At 37.3% G+C, this 19,489-nt stretch overlaps 1 protein-coding gene across 1 annotated transcript in view; it reads left to right on the top strand.

The window, feature by feature from the left end:
* The window catches only part of Adam23 (ADAM metallopeptidase domain 23), a gene marked incomplete at its 5' end in the record, with an annotated part of 203,716 nt that overhangs the window by 118,416 nt on the left and 65,811 nt on the right, over positions 1–19,489 (top strand). Inside the window, 5 exons of the mRNA XM_004626726.2 lie at positions 8,572–8,654; positions 9,867–9,930; positions 13,153–13,225; positions 13,998–14,071; positions 16,950–17,015. Coding sequence (XP_004626783.1) covers positions 8,572–8,654; positions 9,867–9,930; positions 13,153–13,225; positions 13,998–14,071; positions 16,950–17,015 — 360 coding nt within the window. The remainder of the gene's footprint in view (positions 1–8,571; positions 8,655–9,866; positions 9,931–13,152; positions 13,226–13,997; positions 14,072–16,949; positions 17,016–19,489) is intronic.

Here is a 19,489-nt window from a genome sequence, read left to right as displayed (position 1 = left end):
TCTCAAATGAATAAAAAATTTAAAAAAAAAATTAAAAAAAATATTGTTTGGGCTAGGTGTATAGTACTTTATTTAGTGGTACAAAGAACTACATTGTTTCATAACAACACCTTAAAGTACAGGGTAGGTGTTCCTTTCCTGAAATGCTTGGGATCAGAAGTGGAATTTTGGGGGCACTTTGGAATATTTTCACAAACATTATGGGGTGGGACCCTAGTCCAAACACAAAACTCATTATGTTTCATATACACTGTATCCACTTACTCTACAAATAATTTTGTACCACATTTTAAATAATTTTGTGCATTAAAACACTGTGGAATTTTCCACTGTGGTATAATGTTGGTTCTCAGAAGGTTTTGGAACATTTCAGACTTCCTGGTTTTCAGTTTAGAGATGCTCAGCAGGGTGCTCATGGTCAGAGTCTCTGAATCTTAACACTGTGTGGGCTCTTAGAATGACTGCTTAATGCAAGTGACTGTAGTGTCCAGGAGGGACAAGGCAGGGTAAGATTTGGGAAGTACTCTCACTCCTGACCTTCCCAATGGCTTGATGAGTTACATATTACTATTGTTGTACAAAGGAAGTAATTGAAGCAAAGAGGGAGTAAATAACCAGGGCCCAAAGTCATCAAATATTGTAGCATAAGGTCTTTGGGCACTTGGTTTCCTTCAGTTGGAGATTAACTTTCTCTTCTTCATGGAGGATCAATAAATAGCAATAGTTTTAAATTAAATCACTGGAGAGATTATTTGTATGTAAGAAATAACAGTGATCTCTACTAGTCAGGGTGAAAATCTGACTTTTAGATAGTACCCAGACACCACTGAGCTTAATTTGGCAGTGTCCATGGGTGCTGTAAGCATGGGAGGACCCGGGAACAAAGCACAGCGGGGGAGCACCATGGAATGTGTTTTCCTAGAGATGGCCACTGAGAGTGTCAGACAGAAAGTGACACCTTTCATGTGTGGACCTGCCGAATTCTGCAGCAGGGAGAACCAGGAGTTTCAATCTGTAGCCTCTCAACAAATATTTACAGGCAATCTCATTTTAAATGCTGTCCAGGAGACCATGGCATTTCTCGGGGTTTGTAACTGTCCAATTAACGGTGGGCACATTTGTAATTTGAAGTATGTTTCAGTCTTTGTTTGAATGCTATGCTATGGGTTCAAAATATTGGCTATTGTTCTTTCTGTTTATCAGTTTTTGCTGCAGGCTGCATCCTGAAGGCTACTGAGGCTCCCTAAAGCTTAGTGCTGTGCAGAGTGAGTAGCAGTGCTAGGTCAGGGGATGATGCTCCCTGGCATTTGCACAAACCGCAGCTTCTGTCAGCAGGGCTGGGGCCCTGCACGCTGCAGGTGCTGAATCATGAAGCTGGGTAGATGCAACTGCACAAGAACATTCTAGACTCAGCAAGGGAGCCACTGAGCCACTTCTTGTGCTGCAATAACCTGATCCCAGCTTCTCACCAAATCTAGAAGCAGGATAGCTAATTGGCCTCCAGAGGTCATTTATGGTCCCAAAAGGAGGCCTTGTCATTAATAAGATACTCTTGGCCTCCTACTGATTGCAGTGAAAATTTACAATGAAAAGATATGTCGGCTGTGGCAAGAAAAGATGTGTTCATTGCAATTAGATTTTTTTTCCTACTTTTTAAAAAAAATTTTTAAAGAGAAGTAAAAAATAGGAAAAAAACCCATTTGATATAGAATTTCACTAAACAAAATTCTAGAGTTCAACAATGGCTGTTATATTTCATGTTGTTGTCCTCAAATTAGTTGTTCAGATTACCAGATACAAGCATTGCAATTACTTTTTGTGTTCATTTCTTTTCCTTTATTAATGACCCATTTTCTCCACACAGCACACAAACCCAAACTTACTTGTTTAACAGATAATGAATTAATGGTAACAGCTTGTTTTTTATGTGTCTCTATTTATATATATGTATCCTGAACTCCCAGGCTGATACAGGATACACAATTCTGTAGCAAGATTTCAAAGTACTTCACTTACATGTAGAATCTAAAATACAAAGCAACATAAAATGAAAGCTATACACAGAAACAGTAAAACCAGGATCACCAGGTCTATCTGTCAGCTTTCCCATTGTTGGGACATAAATACCTAACACAACTGAAGAAGAGGCTTACTTTGGGTTATATTTTAAGGGGAGACAACCCATGGTCAACTGGCTCCAGGGCAGAAACATCATGGCAGAGGACATAGTAGAGCTAAGCGACTCAGCTCCCAGTGGCCTGGAAGCAGACAAGGACCATCGTGCCACAGTGGAGGGGCCAGGGACCAGACATAGATCCCAAGGCCACTCACTCCTCCATGACCCATGAGTTCTCTGGGTAGGTTCCAAAGCTGGTCAGTTGACATTCCACTCTCACCACTAGCCAGTGCAGGGCATTGAGAGCTGTTGATCAAAGGATACCAAGTTGCAGTTATGTAGGATATAAATGTAAGGTACATGCTTCCACACAGTATGAGAACTACAGTAATTACTATTGCACCGTGTGACAGAAATCTGCTAAGAGAGTAGATTTTAGGTGCTCTTGTCTCACAGTCACAAAACATAACATGTGTTAACACATGTTAATTTGCTTGACTATAGTAATAGGTTATTAAATATATGTACATATATATTTCATGTTATATATGTATAATATATATAAATACATTTTTTAAAACCTCAGAGAATACTAGCTTAGCTCTTGTTATGGTGCAGTTGCTGCCGGAGGTGGTGGTACATCTCAGTGAGCTAGATGCAGGTACCTGCCCCTGCGGGTTCTACTTGCTGTTCTCATCTTTGCTCTTTTGCTTATCAGCATAACTGTGACATGTTGCTAACTGATTTCCCTGTTGAATCTTTATCATGGTTCAGCTCAACTCACTTCTCAGTGAAGGCTTTTTAGCAGGGATTGTTGTCAGATGGGGTAGGACACTGTGGGTGTGATTCTCAGCTGGAAGTGGTCATCAGTTCAGAGCAGAGGAGATATGAAAAGTGTGCCCAAGACCCTGTCCAGTACAGTCATCCCTTGGGGTCCTCCAGGAGCCGTTCTCAGGCTCCTCCTGCAGTCTGTGGTGCTCATGCTCACATCCCTGATATAAACAGTGTAGTATTTGCATATATCCTGTGCAATCCTCCCATATACTTTTCTTAATTTAAAAATTTTCATTAGTTTGTGTTTGCTTTCAGATGTTCATCAGACTTTCAGAAAGCAGTTGAAAAATATCAATGCTTGGTCACCAGGAATGCCTGGTTTTGTGTGAAGGTGTTAGCCATGGAAGGTTGTTAGGCTCTGAAAATGAAAACATACCGATTGAACTTTACTGAGGCAGAGAAATTGATTAAATAGACACAAAGCTGGGACAGTAAATATTGATTTGCTTCTTTTTGGCTTTCCCCAGTAGAACTTAGCTTATAAAAGTAAAAAAGGAGGGTCACACCTCATCTCTGCTTTCCATGTCTTAAAATGTTATGGACTCGTCTTATATCTTCTGCTGTCTCCTCTCTTCTCTTTGTCTTTGTGGGAGTTACATCATTATTAATTATGTGACTGTAATTTAAGTGGCTATTGAGAAGGTGTGAAGATTGTCCTGTTTTCATTAAAGTGAGTAGAATCAAGAAATTTCTACTATGAGGGCCGGGGAGATAGCTCTGTAGAATAAGCACTTGCCTGGCAAGTGCAAGGGCTTGAGTTCAATCCCTGCTTCAGCAAAAACAAACAAACAAACAAACAAAAAAACCAACAAAAACCCCCTAAGAAATTTCTATTGAGCTCAATAGGATTAAGAACCAACTCTTTCCTTCTCCAAGTTATTATCACTAACCTCAGAAAATGCTATATCCAGCGTTCTGATTAGCAGGTGCTTTAGGAGATGCATGGCTTCCTGGTGTCATGGCAGAGTAGTTGTGACAGCTTCCAGTGGGGTTCTGGGTTTGGCAACCTGGTGGAGCAGAGTTAGGGTTTGTACATTGGCTTTGTAGTGTTGAGCTGTGTTAAAGTGGTTAGTTGAGACAGCTTGGGAACAGACTCACCAGGACTTTCAACTTCTGACTAGGGGTTACGTTCTTTATCAGACGCTGTTTTTGCTGAACTCAATTAACTGACAAGTTTTTGATCCAAAAGGATGGTGTTTATGGGAACACTCAGAGCCTTGCATCTATCCTGGGTCAAATTTACCCTTCTTGGTTTTCCTTCCTATTTCAAATCCCAAATCTGTAACCACAACTAGTGGCTTAAAACTGGCCAGTCTTCCTGAGTAATCAGAAGCCTCTCTAACTGGAACAAGAGACACTAACTTGAGAACCTGAAAGAGGATTCAATATGGGCTTTTGAAGTTGTTTGCAGAGCCTTTTAGCATTTTTAAAAAAATCTTTTATTAATTTATTTGATATAAGGTCTTGCTATGCATCTCGGACTTGTAGTGATCTTCCTGCCTCAGCCTCCCCGCACTGGGATTACAGGCACACACCATCACACCTGGTTTTGGTGGCCGGCCTGGCACACTTGGAGTTCTAGGGCCAGTATGGCATGTGGTATCGGGGAATCAAACCCAGGTCCTTGCGCTTGCCAGGCAGGCACCTAGACCACCAGGCTATCTCCCTAGCCCCTCCTTTTAGCATTTAGTGCCTGATCCCTGGGGTCACAGTTGGGTAGTGATTTTGCAGGGTGGCTGAATCCTATGTGGACACTCTGGAGCTGACCATTCACTTTCCCTGGGAGTGAGGCCCCCTGGTTGCCTGTCTGCACTGCCCCACTGCTATTACGCTTGTCACCAAGAGGAGTTGCCTCCTTGTTCTCAGGGTTTAGTTTATATAAAATGCTTCAAGATACTACTTTACAGCAGAAGTCACAAGAGTTTGGAGAATTGCCAAATAGTATTATTATGTAATATTCCTTAAAAATTTGGCATAAATTTAATAAGAAACTCAGAAAATCTAATGCTAAAAGTAAATTAGAAACTACTGAATTGCTCATGGTGCTTAATATAACTGCACAATTTAGATATTAAAGCTTTCTTTATTATGATAAACATCAGTGCTTAGATGTTATTTTTAGTCTGCTAAAGGTCCAGAAAACATGGTACTGCACATTTCCATGCACTGGGAACTCAGCCATTCCCTTGGCATGATGGTCCACCGTACTCGAACAGGTGACAATGACCTTGGTAGCCAGAGGGCACTAACCTTCATTTTCCAGTGTAAGTGAATGAAACTTAGATCTAAGAAAGGACTCGATATTTTATGGAGAAAGAATATTTTCAGGAAAATCTGGAAATCCTTCAGCTTTTCTCCAAAAAATCAGGTAAATAGGCATATTTGTTATATGCTTACTTTTTCTTTTTTGTTTGGAGCTGGGGATTGAACTCAGGCCCTTGCGCTTGCCAGGCAAGCACTTACTCTACTGAGCCATCTCCCCAGCCCCTATATGCTTATTTTTTTCTCTCTTTTTTTAAAAAATAATTTTATTGAGAAACAAATAGCAATGAGACAGTTTCAAAGCCAATCAGTAGGACAATTTCAATAATAAATACATTGCACAATGTTGTCAAAGTGGTTATTCATTGTACAAGATGCAGACGTGACATCCTGTCCACAAACACTATTAGAACAAATCTTCTTATTCACTGAATTAAGAGAATGTAGCTGTATATCTATCCTATTTTGAATATATAGATACAAAATGGTCATTCATTTGTATCCTTTTTTTTGTTTAGTTCTGTCAGGGAAGCGTATTCCATTATCATTTAAATATTGTAGGTGCATGAGTTCAGCAAAATATTCCAATATAGTCCAGTAGTCCATAATAGTAGTGGGTCATCTGCAGGCCTGGCAATGTCAGAAGTTGTTGACCTGAGCCATATGTGCTTACTTCTAATAATCCTTTGATGTAGCTTTTTGGTGAGTGTACCATAACAAGTTGATGGGAGGTGCAGTTTCTTGTGGTTGTTTTTAGGACCATGTGAAGAATCGAAATGTAATGGCTGGGTACTGACCTGGCTTGTCAGATTGCTGAGATGTATGATACCATTTGTCTTTTTTTTTTTTTTTTTGCAGAACCAGGGTTTGAACTCAGGCCCTTGCACTTGCTGGGGAAGCGCTTATTCCACTGAGCCATCTCCCTGGCCCCACCATTTGTCTTTTTAAGTACCAGAGTCAAATACACACACAAAAAAACCCTTGGCATATTACATGCAAATCAATATTTAATGCAAGTTTGCTATTTGAAAACAATATATGTATACACACATCTATGTATACACACATCTATCTAATGAAACATATATATGAAATATGCTTGTGGTCCAAAGTCCAAATGTGAATTTCCCCATAGGAACTAATGGAAACTCAGATGATTCATTCCACAACCCAAAAAATATTCATATAAAATGAATGTAATATAAGATAATATAGAAAATACAGAATATAATGAAAATAAACAAATTAGCCTGCACTTACATTTGAAAGTCTTCATGGCTGGTATGAGGGATCTGAGAGAGAGGATTCTTGTGTAAGATGACTTTCACTATGCAGAACGGATCACTGCTCTCTACTGGCTCAATGGAATCTTTCTCCTTTTGTGCAACTTTAGCAAGGAACCTATCCTTGCTTTTGAGGATTTCAAGGAAATGTTTACATTGTATTGTTGTTAAGCAGATTCACTGTTTGGACTGCTGCAGCCTTGTTTTGGTGGTGCTTTTCTACAAAAGTCTGTACTGTTTCACTCATTTCACAAATGTCCGTAATCTCATTTGAAGTGAAATATTCCTCCACCTTTTTCTCCTCCTCATCTGCAGACGAGATCTCCTCTGTAACCTCTTGCCTCCTGGAGATGATTACCTACAGTCTTGGATGGGGTGGAGAGAGGAGAGGAAGAGGGAGAAGGAAAGGGAAAGGGAGGTAGGGAGAAAGAGGAACCATTGGCTCAGTTGTGGTCATGTGACATTCTGCATCGAGTGCTACTTGGGTTGTAAGACATCACTTACTAATCAAGTTAAGATGTATTAGAAATGTTTCCTTGTCTGTGGAACACTGGCAGAACAAGTTACTTCCAATTTAAGGCTATTTGTCTATCTGAAGTCTGCCTAGGGAGGAACCCCTGGTTTACTCCCATCCCCATTAGGCAAGTGGTCATTCATTCCCTAGTAGTCCTGGGGAAAATCTTTGCTTATGGAGAACAGGGAATTATCAGAGAAATAATACAGATGACTTCCCAGAACTGAATTATATAATGATTGGAGGGTGCCCAAGACTGCACAATGCAGTGAGGAAGCAAAGACCCAAACTAAGGATCATCATGAGATTTTATGAAAGTGATGCTGAATAGGATCTCCTAAAGTTTTTTAAAAGTGAAGCAGTGAAGTTAGTAGAAGTATCTAATAGTACAATGTTGTCTAATTTTCAACAGCAGCATTATAAACCAGAGGAGTATACCTAAGGCCTTAGAAGTGCTGAGAGAGGGGGCTGGGGAGATGGCTCAGTAGAATAAGCGCTTGTCTAGCAAGCGCAAGGGCCTGAGTTCAATCACCAGTTGGGGGGCGGGGGGAAGTGCTGTGGAGATTGAAAAGGTGCTCCTTCCAAACAAGTTCTCATCAAACTTATCTTCCACAGATGTTTTACAGTGAAAATGCTAGAATATTTGTGCCTCTGAGAAAAGGGAGTTTGGGGATCATGATGGAGAGGACATGGGTCAGTGGGGTCCAATAGAGAAGCCAGGTAGAGAAGGCGAAGCTTTGGAGAAATCCCGAATGGAAGCTGTGCGCAGAGCTGTGAAAGTGGCAGACAGACCGGAGCCTGAGAGGGAAAGGAATGGAGGTGTATCCAGGAACACTGGGCGGGACACAGTACCTGGTGTTTGACCTTATTGAGGAGTTTCAGAGTGCTCGCAGGGCTCTGCTTTGCAGGCAGGACAATAGGGATCTGTAAGTGTTAATTAACTACATGGAAAACTAATCAAGAAAATAAAACTTAAAAATTTAAAGATGGAGCAAAAAAGAAAATGTAATTATAGTAGCACAGCTGTGAACAATATTTGCAGAGTCATAATATGAATACAAACTAGCAATGTAGCCCAAAACCAGTGATGTGCACTGGAATGTATCTGGGACCAGAGGGGTTTCTATGATCCTATCTCAGAAAGATGATTTCTGGAAATAGCAGGATAAACATTCCATTCAAAAATACACAGGCAGACACCAAAACACACAGTGTGGAGAGTTAGAAGTGATTGTCTTGGTGAGGGGAGGCAGGGAGAAAGAAAACGGTGTGTGGCAGTGCCTGGTATCTACTTATATAAGGTCTGCTGAAGAAATGTGCATCATTTTCACCATTTATGTTGGCAGCATTTCCTTTAAAGCCTTTTCTTTAAATTTAACACATACATGCTTCTTATGGAAAATTTAAAAATTAGGTAACCATAATCATAATTTCAAATAGGAGTTTCTAGGATTATTAATATGTATTGCATGTATATTATTATCCTTGTATTTTTTTCTTTATATAACAATATAGTAACCCCCAATGCATAAAATATAAACACCAAACCTTCTTCTTTGCAGGGCGGAGAACACTGTTACTATCATGGAAGCATCAGGGGTGTCAGAGACTCCAAGGTGGCTCTGTCGACATGCAATGGACTGCAGTATGTGGGAGTCTCTCGGGTCCTCTTCCCTCCAGGCTTGCTTTCATCCATTCAGTCCTTCTGTCTTCCCCCACATAATTACCTCAGTGACTCCTCTGCACCAGTTCTGTGTTAGGAACTAGATATGGAGTTGTTCACAGCAAGGCAAAGTCCCTTCTGGAGCACTTAAGAGTTTTGAAGAGACTCAGAGATTAAACAAAGGATTACCCAGATCAATATTGAAGTGTCATTTTAATAGGTGTTATAAAAGGGCTGGAGAAGACTGGAGGTATATTAGTTAGCTTTCTGTTACTATAACAAAATATCTGAGATAGTCAATTATAAAGAGAAAAGGCTTCTTTGAGCACACAGTCTTAGATGTGCCTGTCTGTAACTGATTGGTCTTGTTTTGCTGGGTGTCCTTAGTGTAAGAAAACCTCTAGCACCATAGCCAGGAAGCAAAAAAAGAGAGTGAGAAGGGCCCTGGGATTCCCTGGAGTAGATCTAAGTGTAGCTAGCAGTTACCTAGGTGAGAGTGGGCTGGCAAAGAGGGTCTCGTGCACTGCTTTGCAGGCAGGATCTAAAAATAAAATCTTCAGGCACCTTTTGGACACAAACACAGTAGCACCGTATATGAAGACCTAGTTTCCCTATGTGTTGAAAAAGGATCTGGAAACTTTTTTATACTTTATAAGAAAACCCTCACACCTCTTAAAGTGAAATGTGACTTGTATGACATAAAATCATACTGCATTTTGGAGATTCAGAACTTACAAAGATACTTCTGTTTGTTTCTTCAGAATCAGATGGTTTTAGATTGATTATACCAAGGACCTGTTTGTTCTCATCTGGATCAGACTAGATTTGCCTCCATATAACTAGAAAATTTGTACTAGTTGTACACAATTCTGTAATAACCCAAGATACTGTCATTGTATGAGTAATCTTATCTCCAATTAGTGCTCCAATCTGTCTACTTTACATTGGAAACGAATTATCATTGATATGCTATTGGTGTATACTTTCACACTTTTTGTAGCCTGTGGGCTCTCTAGTAGAGGTCTGGGCCATGGTAGGAGTCCACATAGCTACCTGGATTAGGTTTGAGTCAGTATAAAGCTAGGGGTTCACTTATACTCCTTGTTTAAAAGACATAATCATGATGTTTTCTTGCTATTTCTGGCCATGTGCAGTATTTGGTAACTCTCTCCCATGTGGTCTCTTGTGTTGCAGTGGTATGTTTGAAGACAACTCCTCCGTGTATATGATAGAGCCGCTGGAGCTGGTCCATGATGAAGTGAGTCTGCCATACCTGTTTCCTTATGGTGCTCAGCTTGTCACGTGTCTTTACCTTTGAACAGTAAAGAGAACATAAGCATAGATTGCAACATGTGTTTATGCGTGCTACCTTATGTCAAACTTGGAACGGTACCATGAGTTTTGGGGCTTGCATTCTTTTTTTTTTTCAGAACTGGGGATTGAACTCAGGCCCTTATATTTGCCAGGCAGGTGCTTATTCTACCGAGCTGTCTCCCTGGCTCCGTACCATGTGTTTTGAAGCTAGAAGTTGCTCATGCCAAACCCATAGATGAGAAGCATCACACTTACACTGCAGGAAGTGAAGTCAGTGTTTTCAGTCTGCAGAGTGAGGAGCGAGGACATTGGCTTTGCAGGGGACAGATTCTTCTTAAAGTAGCTTTCCTTCTCACTGTCCTCCTTAAATACTTATATGACTAAAAGAATGTATTTGATTTATATTGGTATAAAAATATTTAGCGGGGAAATTTACAGGCTCACCTATGATTACTGATACAGTGTTTACTTTCAAGATAGGGAAGAAAGTAATGTTGAGTCATACCAGTGGCCCAGAAAAGAAGTCTCAGATAGTCTAGTATTGTTGCTTATGAGTAGAAAGCAACCAAACTTAAAATTTGGTATATATTCATCAAATATTATACCGAGGGCTTACTACTTGCTGGGTAGCATTTGAAGTGCTATGTGTATATTAGTGACAAAGCAGATGTAGAACCTGGACCTCATGGAGCTTCTAGTCCGCAAGGGCAGATACAGAATGTACAGGGTGAATAAGGAATTACATATAGTAGGATATTTTAGATAATGATACTAGTTAATGAGAAAAAAATGAAACCAGGAAAATGGAGAGGAGATGTACATTTTTATGTGTATTGGTAGGAAAGGCCACAGAGAAGGTGGGTTTTTGAATAAAAACTAAGGAAATCAGAGAGCTGGAAGAACATTCCTGGGAATGGGCAAATGGGAATGTCCTGAGGTAGATGTGTCTTACTGTGTTCAAGGAACTGGGGTACTTGCTTAGGCCCGAAAGGGATGAATGAGGGGGAAAATGGTAGGAGATGAAGACCTAGCAAAGTCAGACCAGTGAAAGGAGCTGGTAATGGGAAGACTATTTCTAAGAATGGTAAGTGATCAGAATGCCGTAATTATTTGATAGGGAGAAGAAAGCAGTTTTTAAATCTTTCGAGACTTCAAATGTGGATAAAATAAATTTTGGAACAGTTGAACAAATAGACATTAATTTTCTCAGTTGTACAGTGTTTTTAAGAATGAGGGATAAATTCCAAATTTGAGGCAGGGAGGCAAGGGCAGGAGAATTGCTGTGAATTCAAGGCCAGCCTGGGCTATGTGAGTCAGTTCAAGGCTGGCCTGTGTTACTTACTAAAACTCTATCTTAAAAAAAAAATTGAAACGGAAAAGTCACTAAATTATAAATGGCTGTTTGAATGAATGTTTCATTTTCTTAACTAGTAACTATAAAAATTACGAGACATTAAAACAACCCAGCCTAGTTTAAGACATTTTGATTCTTTACCCCTTACTCCACTAGTGGATAAATAACTTATTAACAGTAAAGTTGTTGGATTCATTCAGCAAAAAATATGACTTTGGGTTTGATTAATGACTTTATTACCTCCTGAAAAGCTACTGGAGATAAAACCAAAAAAAGTAAAGTAATACTTATTTAGACCCTAAAGTTTAAAAAATACATAAATGAGATAATTTTTTCATTGTATTACTAATGAGAGAAAATTTTCAGATGCAGTTCATTCATAAAATGAATGTTATAGTGTCGTTTAAACTATTTGAAAAATATAAATGTATCTTAATAATGTTATAAATTGCTTTTATATTGTTGTAGATGTCTTTATATTGTTCAGGGGCTGATTAGGACATGCACACCAGCTTCTCTTTTTGCCTTCCCTCTTTCCTACTGCCTGCTTTTTGTTCACTTTATCATTTGTTCTCATCCTTGCCATGGGCAGAAGGAGAGAACAGTGCTTGAAATTTTCATTTAGTTGGTTTTAAAAAATATGCTGCTGAGCCATTTGAGAATTTCATTACTCTAGGTATTTTTTTACCTGTTACCAGAATTAAGAGATTACTATAACTGAATTTAGAATTTTTGACATTCATATTATTGTGATTAATTTTAGTATACTTCATAATAGTAAGCAATATGGATGGAATACTTTTTTAGGATGGTATGCTTTTAATGAGAATTTATGCTCTCCGTCAAGCAAAAAATAACTAACAACATTTTAGATTATTGTGTCATATATTTAAAGTGTTCTTTTTATAATTATTTTTCTGATTTATAAAATTAATATGTTACAGGAAATTTAGAAAGGAAAAAAAAACAATTAAGTAGAAATTAATCACTTTTTCCATCTCCCAAGATAACTTCCCTTCACCTATTAGTATACATTCTTCTAGTTCTTCAATGATATATTATTTGTATTTCCATGTGTATTTTAAAATAAATTTGGAGGTCCTTATTTTATAACATAATTTAATTTAGTAATATATCTGTTGACATCTCAGTTATCTTTAATTGTCAAATAGAGATAAATATGTACTCTGTGGAGTTCTTATAAAGAATAAATTGGGTAATATGTCTACACACATTGTCTAGGGCATACTGTATATTCACTAATGGGAGCTATAGTAATAATAACAGTAATAAATCATTTCTAAACGTATAATTTTCAGCTCATAAGATAAGATTATTTTTTAGTGTTGTTAATAGACATTGTTAACTCTCTCAGACTGTGCTATAAATTTCATTCCATAATGTATGAGAGTGTTTTTTGCCTTGCAACTGTAATTGGCTAAGGGTATTATATTTTAAAAATCTTACCCAATTTGATGGATGGCAGAAATTGGTCTTTTGTTTTTAAAAAATTTGCATCTTGAACATGATTCAGCATTTTTCATATTCTAATAGCTTTTTTGTCTCTTTCTTGAAGAAAACTAAGATTTAAGAACAACTGACAAAATTATTTTATTTAAACTGGGGCAAGTGAAGGATGCTGTATTTTATTTAAAATTAATATTTCAATAAGACACTTCACTTTTGAGAGTTAAAAGTTTGACGTATAAATGCTCCTGTTTTGGGCGAGACATTAGATAAAGTTCTAACACTGTTGCACAAGGACTTGTTCATGTCTTGCTTTTTCATTCCCTACCACTGTTTGTGTTGCAGAAAAACACAGGGCGACCACATATAATCCAGAAAATCTTGGTGGGACAGTATTCTAAGGAAATGAAAAACCTCAGTAAGTTCTAATTCAAATAGCCATTCCACCTGAAGTTGTAGGAACTCGCTGGCACTCTGTGTCTACATAGGCCTGTGGGGACGTGGAATTCATCCGCAATCTGGGGGAGAAGTGTGAGGTGGCAACGGAGTGTGGCAAGCCTTCCACATCATGAGCGAGAAGAGGGGTTTCATGGACAACCTGGAGTTAATGCCCCAGACTAAAGCTGCTTTGGGAGCCAGAGGGCGCAGCCAAGTTTAGAGGAGCAATTTGCGACGGGTTTTTCCTTAACCTCTCTTGGAGTCCTACTCTGCAGCTGGCTTGTGTTGCTTCTCTGTGAGCTATCTGAGACATCTGATGCAGGCCAGTGTGAGAAAAGGCTTCTTTGGATAGTGGGGATATGAAATGCTTTCTCTGTATGTTAGAGCCAGAAGTCTCTGCTCATTTATGCAAAAATCTTGTATCATATGTTTTTAAAACTCTAAACTAATTAAGCATAGTATGATTGTCTCAAACTTTTGGATATTTAGGTAGATGTAGGTCAAACATACACCTAATGGAATTTGAACAGCTCATGTTTTTCATGGTGTTGGGAAGAAAATCTCATACTTGAAGTGTATGACCACGGGAATGTGAAATGTTTCATGACTAGTGTCCTTTCATCATCTTAATTTGTCTTGGTTTTGTGATGATGTACATTATCGATGCTGCTGTTCCCTCATGGACTGTTTTAAAAAATCCTTTCAATGAAATGCAGCAAAGTGTGCATTTTGTTCATTTTTCTCTTACCCAGGTATGGAAAGCAGCGACCAGTGGCCCTTTCTCTCTGAGTTACAGTGGCTGAAGAGAAGGAAGAGAGCAGCCAGTGTGAGTGTGAGCTGTTGTAGTTGTGAGCCCATCACCACTCAGTATCTAAGTGTCTTGAGCACAGCTCACATTTGTGGAATTCTCTCTTCAAATCAGAATGACAAGCGAAAAGGCCAACACTTGAGCCTTAGGAGTGCAGGCTTTCTATTCATTCAAATTAGAGATGTGAATTGATTACAGTGGCCCATGAACTTTGATGTCATATTAAGAATGACTTGTTTTAGTAATGCACACCTGCAATCCCAGCATTTGGGGAGCTGAGGCAGGAGAATGGAAGTTGAAACCCAGTTTTGGCAACTCAGGGGAATTAAATGAGACCTTGTGTTAAAAAATTAAAAACAGGGCTGGGAATGTAGCTCAGTGTGAAGACCCTGGGTTCTATCCCTAAAGGGGAGGCAAGTGGGGGTGGGGGGGTGAAGGAAGGAAGGGAGGGAGAGGATAGAGTGTTTTAGCTCTATTTTCAAAGTGTTTTATTACTAAAATTATAGTATTTTTTCCTATTGAAAATACAACACAATTTTTTTTGGTAGGGAGTGACATAACATCATGTAAAATATTTCTGTCCACAAAAATTTAGGGGAAAGAGGTAGATTTTAAAATGCTGATTAATCATATTTATTTGTATTTCTTTCAAATTTAAAGTTCGTTAAAAAGATGTGGTATTTTTGCAAAATGCAGTATATTATTTAGCTACAAAATAAAAAGATAGACTTGAGACTTTTATAGATAAGTGGAGGCAACTAGAGACCATACTCATAAGTGAAATAGATCAGACCCCTTTATTAAATATCATATTGTCTCACTAGTGTAAGAATCTGAAAGAATAAATAAAATCTGAAATGTACAGTAGATACTGTGTTAGGGAAAGAATCTGTTCAAAGGGAAGGAAAAACTGGGATCAGGAAATGGACAAAGAAAGAAGAGAAAAGATATATTTATGTATACATACAGAATAGCTTGCATACTTGTGCTGCTGATTTCTCTTGTCTAATGAAAGGAGCAGTTAATGCATACTTTTTTTTTCTTTTTTGAAGAAAATATTGTGAAATATGACAACTATTGTTGAATTTCTATTTTATTTGGTGAATCTGTATTTATAATTTTTTTTGCTTTTTGTTTTTATTAATTTTTTTTTACTATTTGTTGTTCTCTTAAAAAAAGTTGGTTATGCCATCCTTTGAAACCAGATATGTTTTTCAGAACAGAATGAATCTGACCCTTAGCGATACAACAATTACTAAATAAAGACTGTGTTACCTCCTCAGCAGTTGTCACATACCTCGCATATACTGGTATGAGAATAGGGTCTTTGTAACTAAAGTTACATTCCTATTCTTTTTTGTAATAAGTGAGAAAGTGATAATGATGGGGACTGTTTAGTAATTACATGGTGAATGCCGTCTAACTAAGAATTAATTCTGTGGTTTATATATTTGCACAGTAATTTCCTAGATAACTTAATAAGTAATTGGAGTAGAAATTGCACATTTTAGATAATGTTTTGCTGAATGTATATTTTGTGTGTAAAAAATATTAGAATATCAGCCATCAAAAACTTAGTTCTTGATCTGTAAATTCTTTCTTCATTTTTATTTTGGACAGTTTTTTTTGTTATATTCATTTATGTTTGTAAATAATTTATTTTCAATTTGCAATCTATTAAAAAAACTTAGTTCTTACAAAGACAGCAGTATGCAACATATTAATTATTGGAACTGTTCTACTAACCTGTTTTGAAACTCATTGCTATTTCCTTCTCAATAAAATTAATTAAAAAAAACTTAGTTCAAGGTTAAATCATCTTCTGTTTTACAAGTCTCTGCTGGCTTTATAGGTGCATTTTGTTGTTGTTGATAGTTAGAGATCTTTTTTTGTTTACTCTTGAAAGGCCAGTTATATGTAGTAAGTTTTTTATAGGGTTTCCTTTCAGTATAGCTCTTCCATGAACTGACCAGTAATTCTCTACATAAAAATAAAGTTGCCACTGTTAATTTTTCAACTACTAAAAAGAAATACTTGCTGCTAACTCTTACAGAATTATCTAATAATGATTAAAATTCAGAAGAATTTAGAATATAATAATTCCCAGTATTTGTTCCTTTTAAAAGTTGTGGGCTAGGGAGATAACTCAGTGGTGTAAGCACTTGCCTTGCAAGCACAAGGTCCCGAGTTCCATCTCCAGTACCACAAAACAAAACAAAACAAAACAAAACAAAACAAAACAAAACAAAACAAAACAAAACACAAGAAATCCCCCCCCCCAAAGTTGTATAGATAAGAATTGGTGCATTTTTCAAAGAAATTGATATTTATTTATTTTATTTACTTTTATGTACTTGGTACAGGGTCTCATTACGGAGCTTGGACTCGTAGTGATCTTCCTGTTTTCAGCCTCCCCAGCGTTGGGATTACAGGCATTCACCACCATGCCCAGACTCAGTACTGGTGTAACCCCAGCCACCGGTGGGTGGGGCATGGCATGTTGTACCGGGGATTGAACCCAGGTCCCTGTGCTTGTCTCAACAGGTGCTTAGTCTACTGAGCTATCTTGCTAGCCCTGATATTTATTTATTTTAACAATATTATGCTAATACATTTACTCTAAAATAATTTTACATATAGATGTTCCATAACTGCAAGAGTTTCATCTCTTAATGAGTACTCATTAATAGGTAAGGAAACACAGTCCTTGTCTTGAATGTTCTTCAATATTTTAGAGTTGCCTTGCAAAACAATTTTCCCGACCAAGTTTCTTATAGTGTTTGTGAAAGTAGGCAGTGTAGGGTTCTGATAGTCAAAGTTGATCCATGACTTAACAGAAATATTAGAGATATTTATATCAGTCCCGGTTCTGATAATATATTTTTATTTTCTTCAGCCATCTCGTGGTGTATTTGAAGAAATGAAATATTTGGAGCTTATGATTGTTAATGATCACAAAACGGTAAGAATATAGAATTGGTGGGTTTTACACTCACTAGCCTACTTAAGAAAATAGCCTATTTACACCTTAATTTGTTGTCTATTACTTATTAAACCAAGATATTCAGATACTTTATGTGTTGGCGATATTAAATGTCTTGATTTATTTCTTGGTGTTCAAAGACTCTGAGGTTTGTAGAGTTCTCTTAGTTCTGTGGTTTTCCTCCACTAAATAATGATTATAATTAATAGCTTTAGGTATTTCACGTTTTTATTTGTTCTCATGTAACACTCTCATCCTCTGCTTTCTTCGTCTATGTCTGGTCACCAATTCCATGTTTTATTCCATGCCAATGTGCTGCTAACATATTATTTTTAACTTATTATTTGTGATAAATGTAATTATAGGAGATAAACATATAATAAAGATATAGATAGAAAACCTGTCTTTAACCAGTGATTTATTTTGTTAAATAATGGATAGGTGAATAATCTGTGTTACATCTGTAGAAGTAAAATGATTGAATATGACATTTCAGTAACATTGTACAGAAATATGTAAAGCAATCATTCCTTTCCATTTGCTCATCTTGAAAATAAAATAGAAACTCTCTGAATTATATTTTCCTTAGCCTTCACCCATGGCATGTCTCAAACAAAGCGTAGAACGTGCAGAAGCATCTTGGTCAGTGGTTATGTGCCACTCTGCCTAATGCTGTTGGTGTGCCAGTGCACTTTAACAATCCCTACTCAGTGGTGGGACTTACATTTACGAATCTCAGTTGTTTAAATATTCCCACTATAGTTGATTTCAAGCTACCAGAGTGAGATAGTTGATTTCGGATGTAGACAATAACATGTCCTGTTGGTTCTTATGAACTGGGAAGTTCTGACTTCAACATTGTTGCCATACTGTCCCAACTGTTTGGACCAGTTGTTATTTTTGTCATAGTTATGTAATTTAATTCTAAAAATTGCATATGCTAAGCGTAGTTTTTTATGAAAATGAAGTTGCATTTCTGGAAAGACTTTATAAAGATGAGAATCTATAAAAATGCTTAGAAGTCAAATGTGGGTGAAAAACTTGTAAAAAATATTGGAGCAAGACTTGAGATTGCCTTGTACTGTTAAGTCCTTGTACTTTGTGGAGGGCAAAATTAGATTAGTAGAGTCATAAAGTTGTGTTACATGCTAAAATGACAACTTGAAATTTTAATTAGCAGACTGTACTCAAGTGCTTGATGCATTTACATTTTAAGAATGACAACTTAATTTATACTTAAACATCAAGTCTCCTCCTTTAGTGGATTTTTAAATTAACCAGTGAATGCCAAGTTGGTTGTGTTGAATGTAGTTTTTATCTTAGAACTTCTCTGATTTTCCTGTGCAGATTTATATTCTGTTCCAGTAGTCTTTAAATACATTGCTTGAAATATGTCAATATGAAGCAGAATGTATCAGAATTACATACAATTTAGAGTGGGCTTCCTGCTGGGAAGGAAAAAAATATCGAGGCAGGGATTCCAGATAATGAAGGTTAAAATACAAGTTTCTGAAGGACATTAATAAGGCTTTTCATCAGAGTTGTTTTTGATGATTGGGACATTGAGGTTTTTTTTGCAGCTTCTCAGATCTAGACATGTGTGGTGTGCTATGAAATCACACTTTAGAAGGCTAAGCTTTCCCCAATATCCCTTATAAAGATAAGTCTAAATTAGTAAAGGCAATAATTAAAATATATACAGAGTGCACTCGCAAATAGCTAGTAATCTGTGGAACCAGTTCCCACATGCTCACTTCCAATTCTGCATCTTTTGTGCCACCATAGTGCATATGACAGGAAACAAAGTTAACAGAGGGCAGGTCTGAGTAACTGTGCAAAATAAGAAACTTCAAACTTTTTAAATTTTATTTTACTTTTCATTTCTTTTCTTTTTTATTTTTTTCCATAATTTTATTGACAGACAAATAGCAATGAGACCGTTTCAAGTCAAATTGATAGGACATTTTCAGTAATTAACACATTGCATACTGTCTTCCTAGTGGTTATTTGCTGTATAAGATGCAAACATGATATCCTATTCACAAATACTATTATAACAAATCCCTCTATTCATTAAGAGATGTAACTATATATCTATCCTAACCATTTTGAATACACAGATACAAAATGGACATTCATTTATATATCCCCTTTTTTGTTTAGTTCCATCATTTGAATATTATAGATGTGTTAACTCAGCAAAAATATTCTGAAAGAGTCCAGTAATCCATAATAGTATTGGGTCTTCCACTTGACTGGCAGTGTCAGAAATTGTTGACTTGAGTCCCCTACAGCTCAACATAACAACATGGCTTTACTTCTTTCTTTTTTTCTGTTTTTAAAAATTTATTTATTTATTTATTTATTTATGTGTGTGTGTGTGTGTGTGTGTGTGTGTGTGTGTGTGTGTATGTGGCCAGCTCAGCCCACCAAGGGGCGAGGCTGGCTGGCAT

The sequence above is a fragment of the Octodon degus genome, unplaced genomic scaffold (assembly GCF_000260255.1).
Source record: "Octodon degus isolate 3935 unplaced genomic scaffold, OctDeg1.0 scaffold00016, whole genome shotgun sequence".
Lineage (NCBI taxonomy): Eukaryota > Metazoa > Chordata > Mammalia > Rodentia > Octodontidae > Octodon > Octodon degus.
Note: the sequence above shows the minus strand (reverse complement) of the source record. Positions and strands in the feature narration are given on the sequence as shown.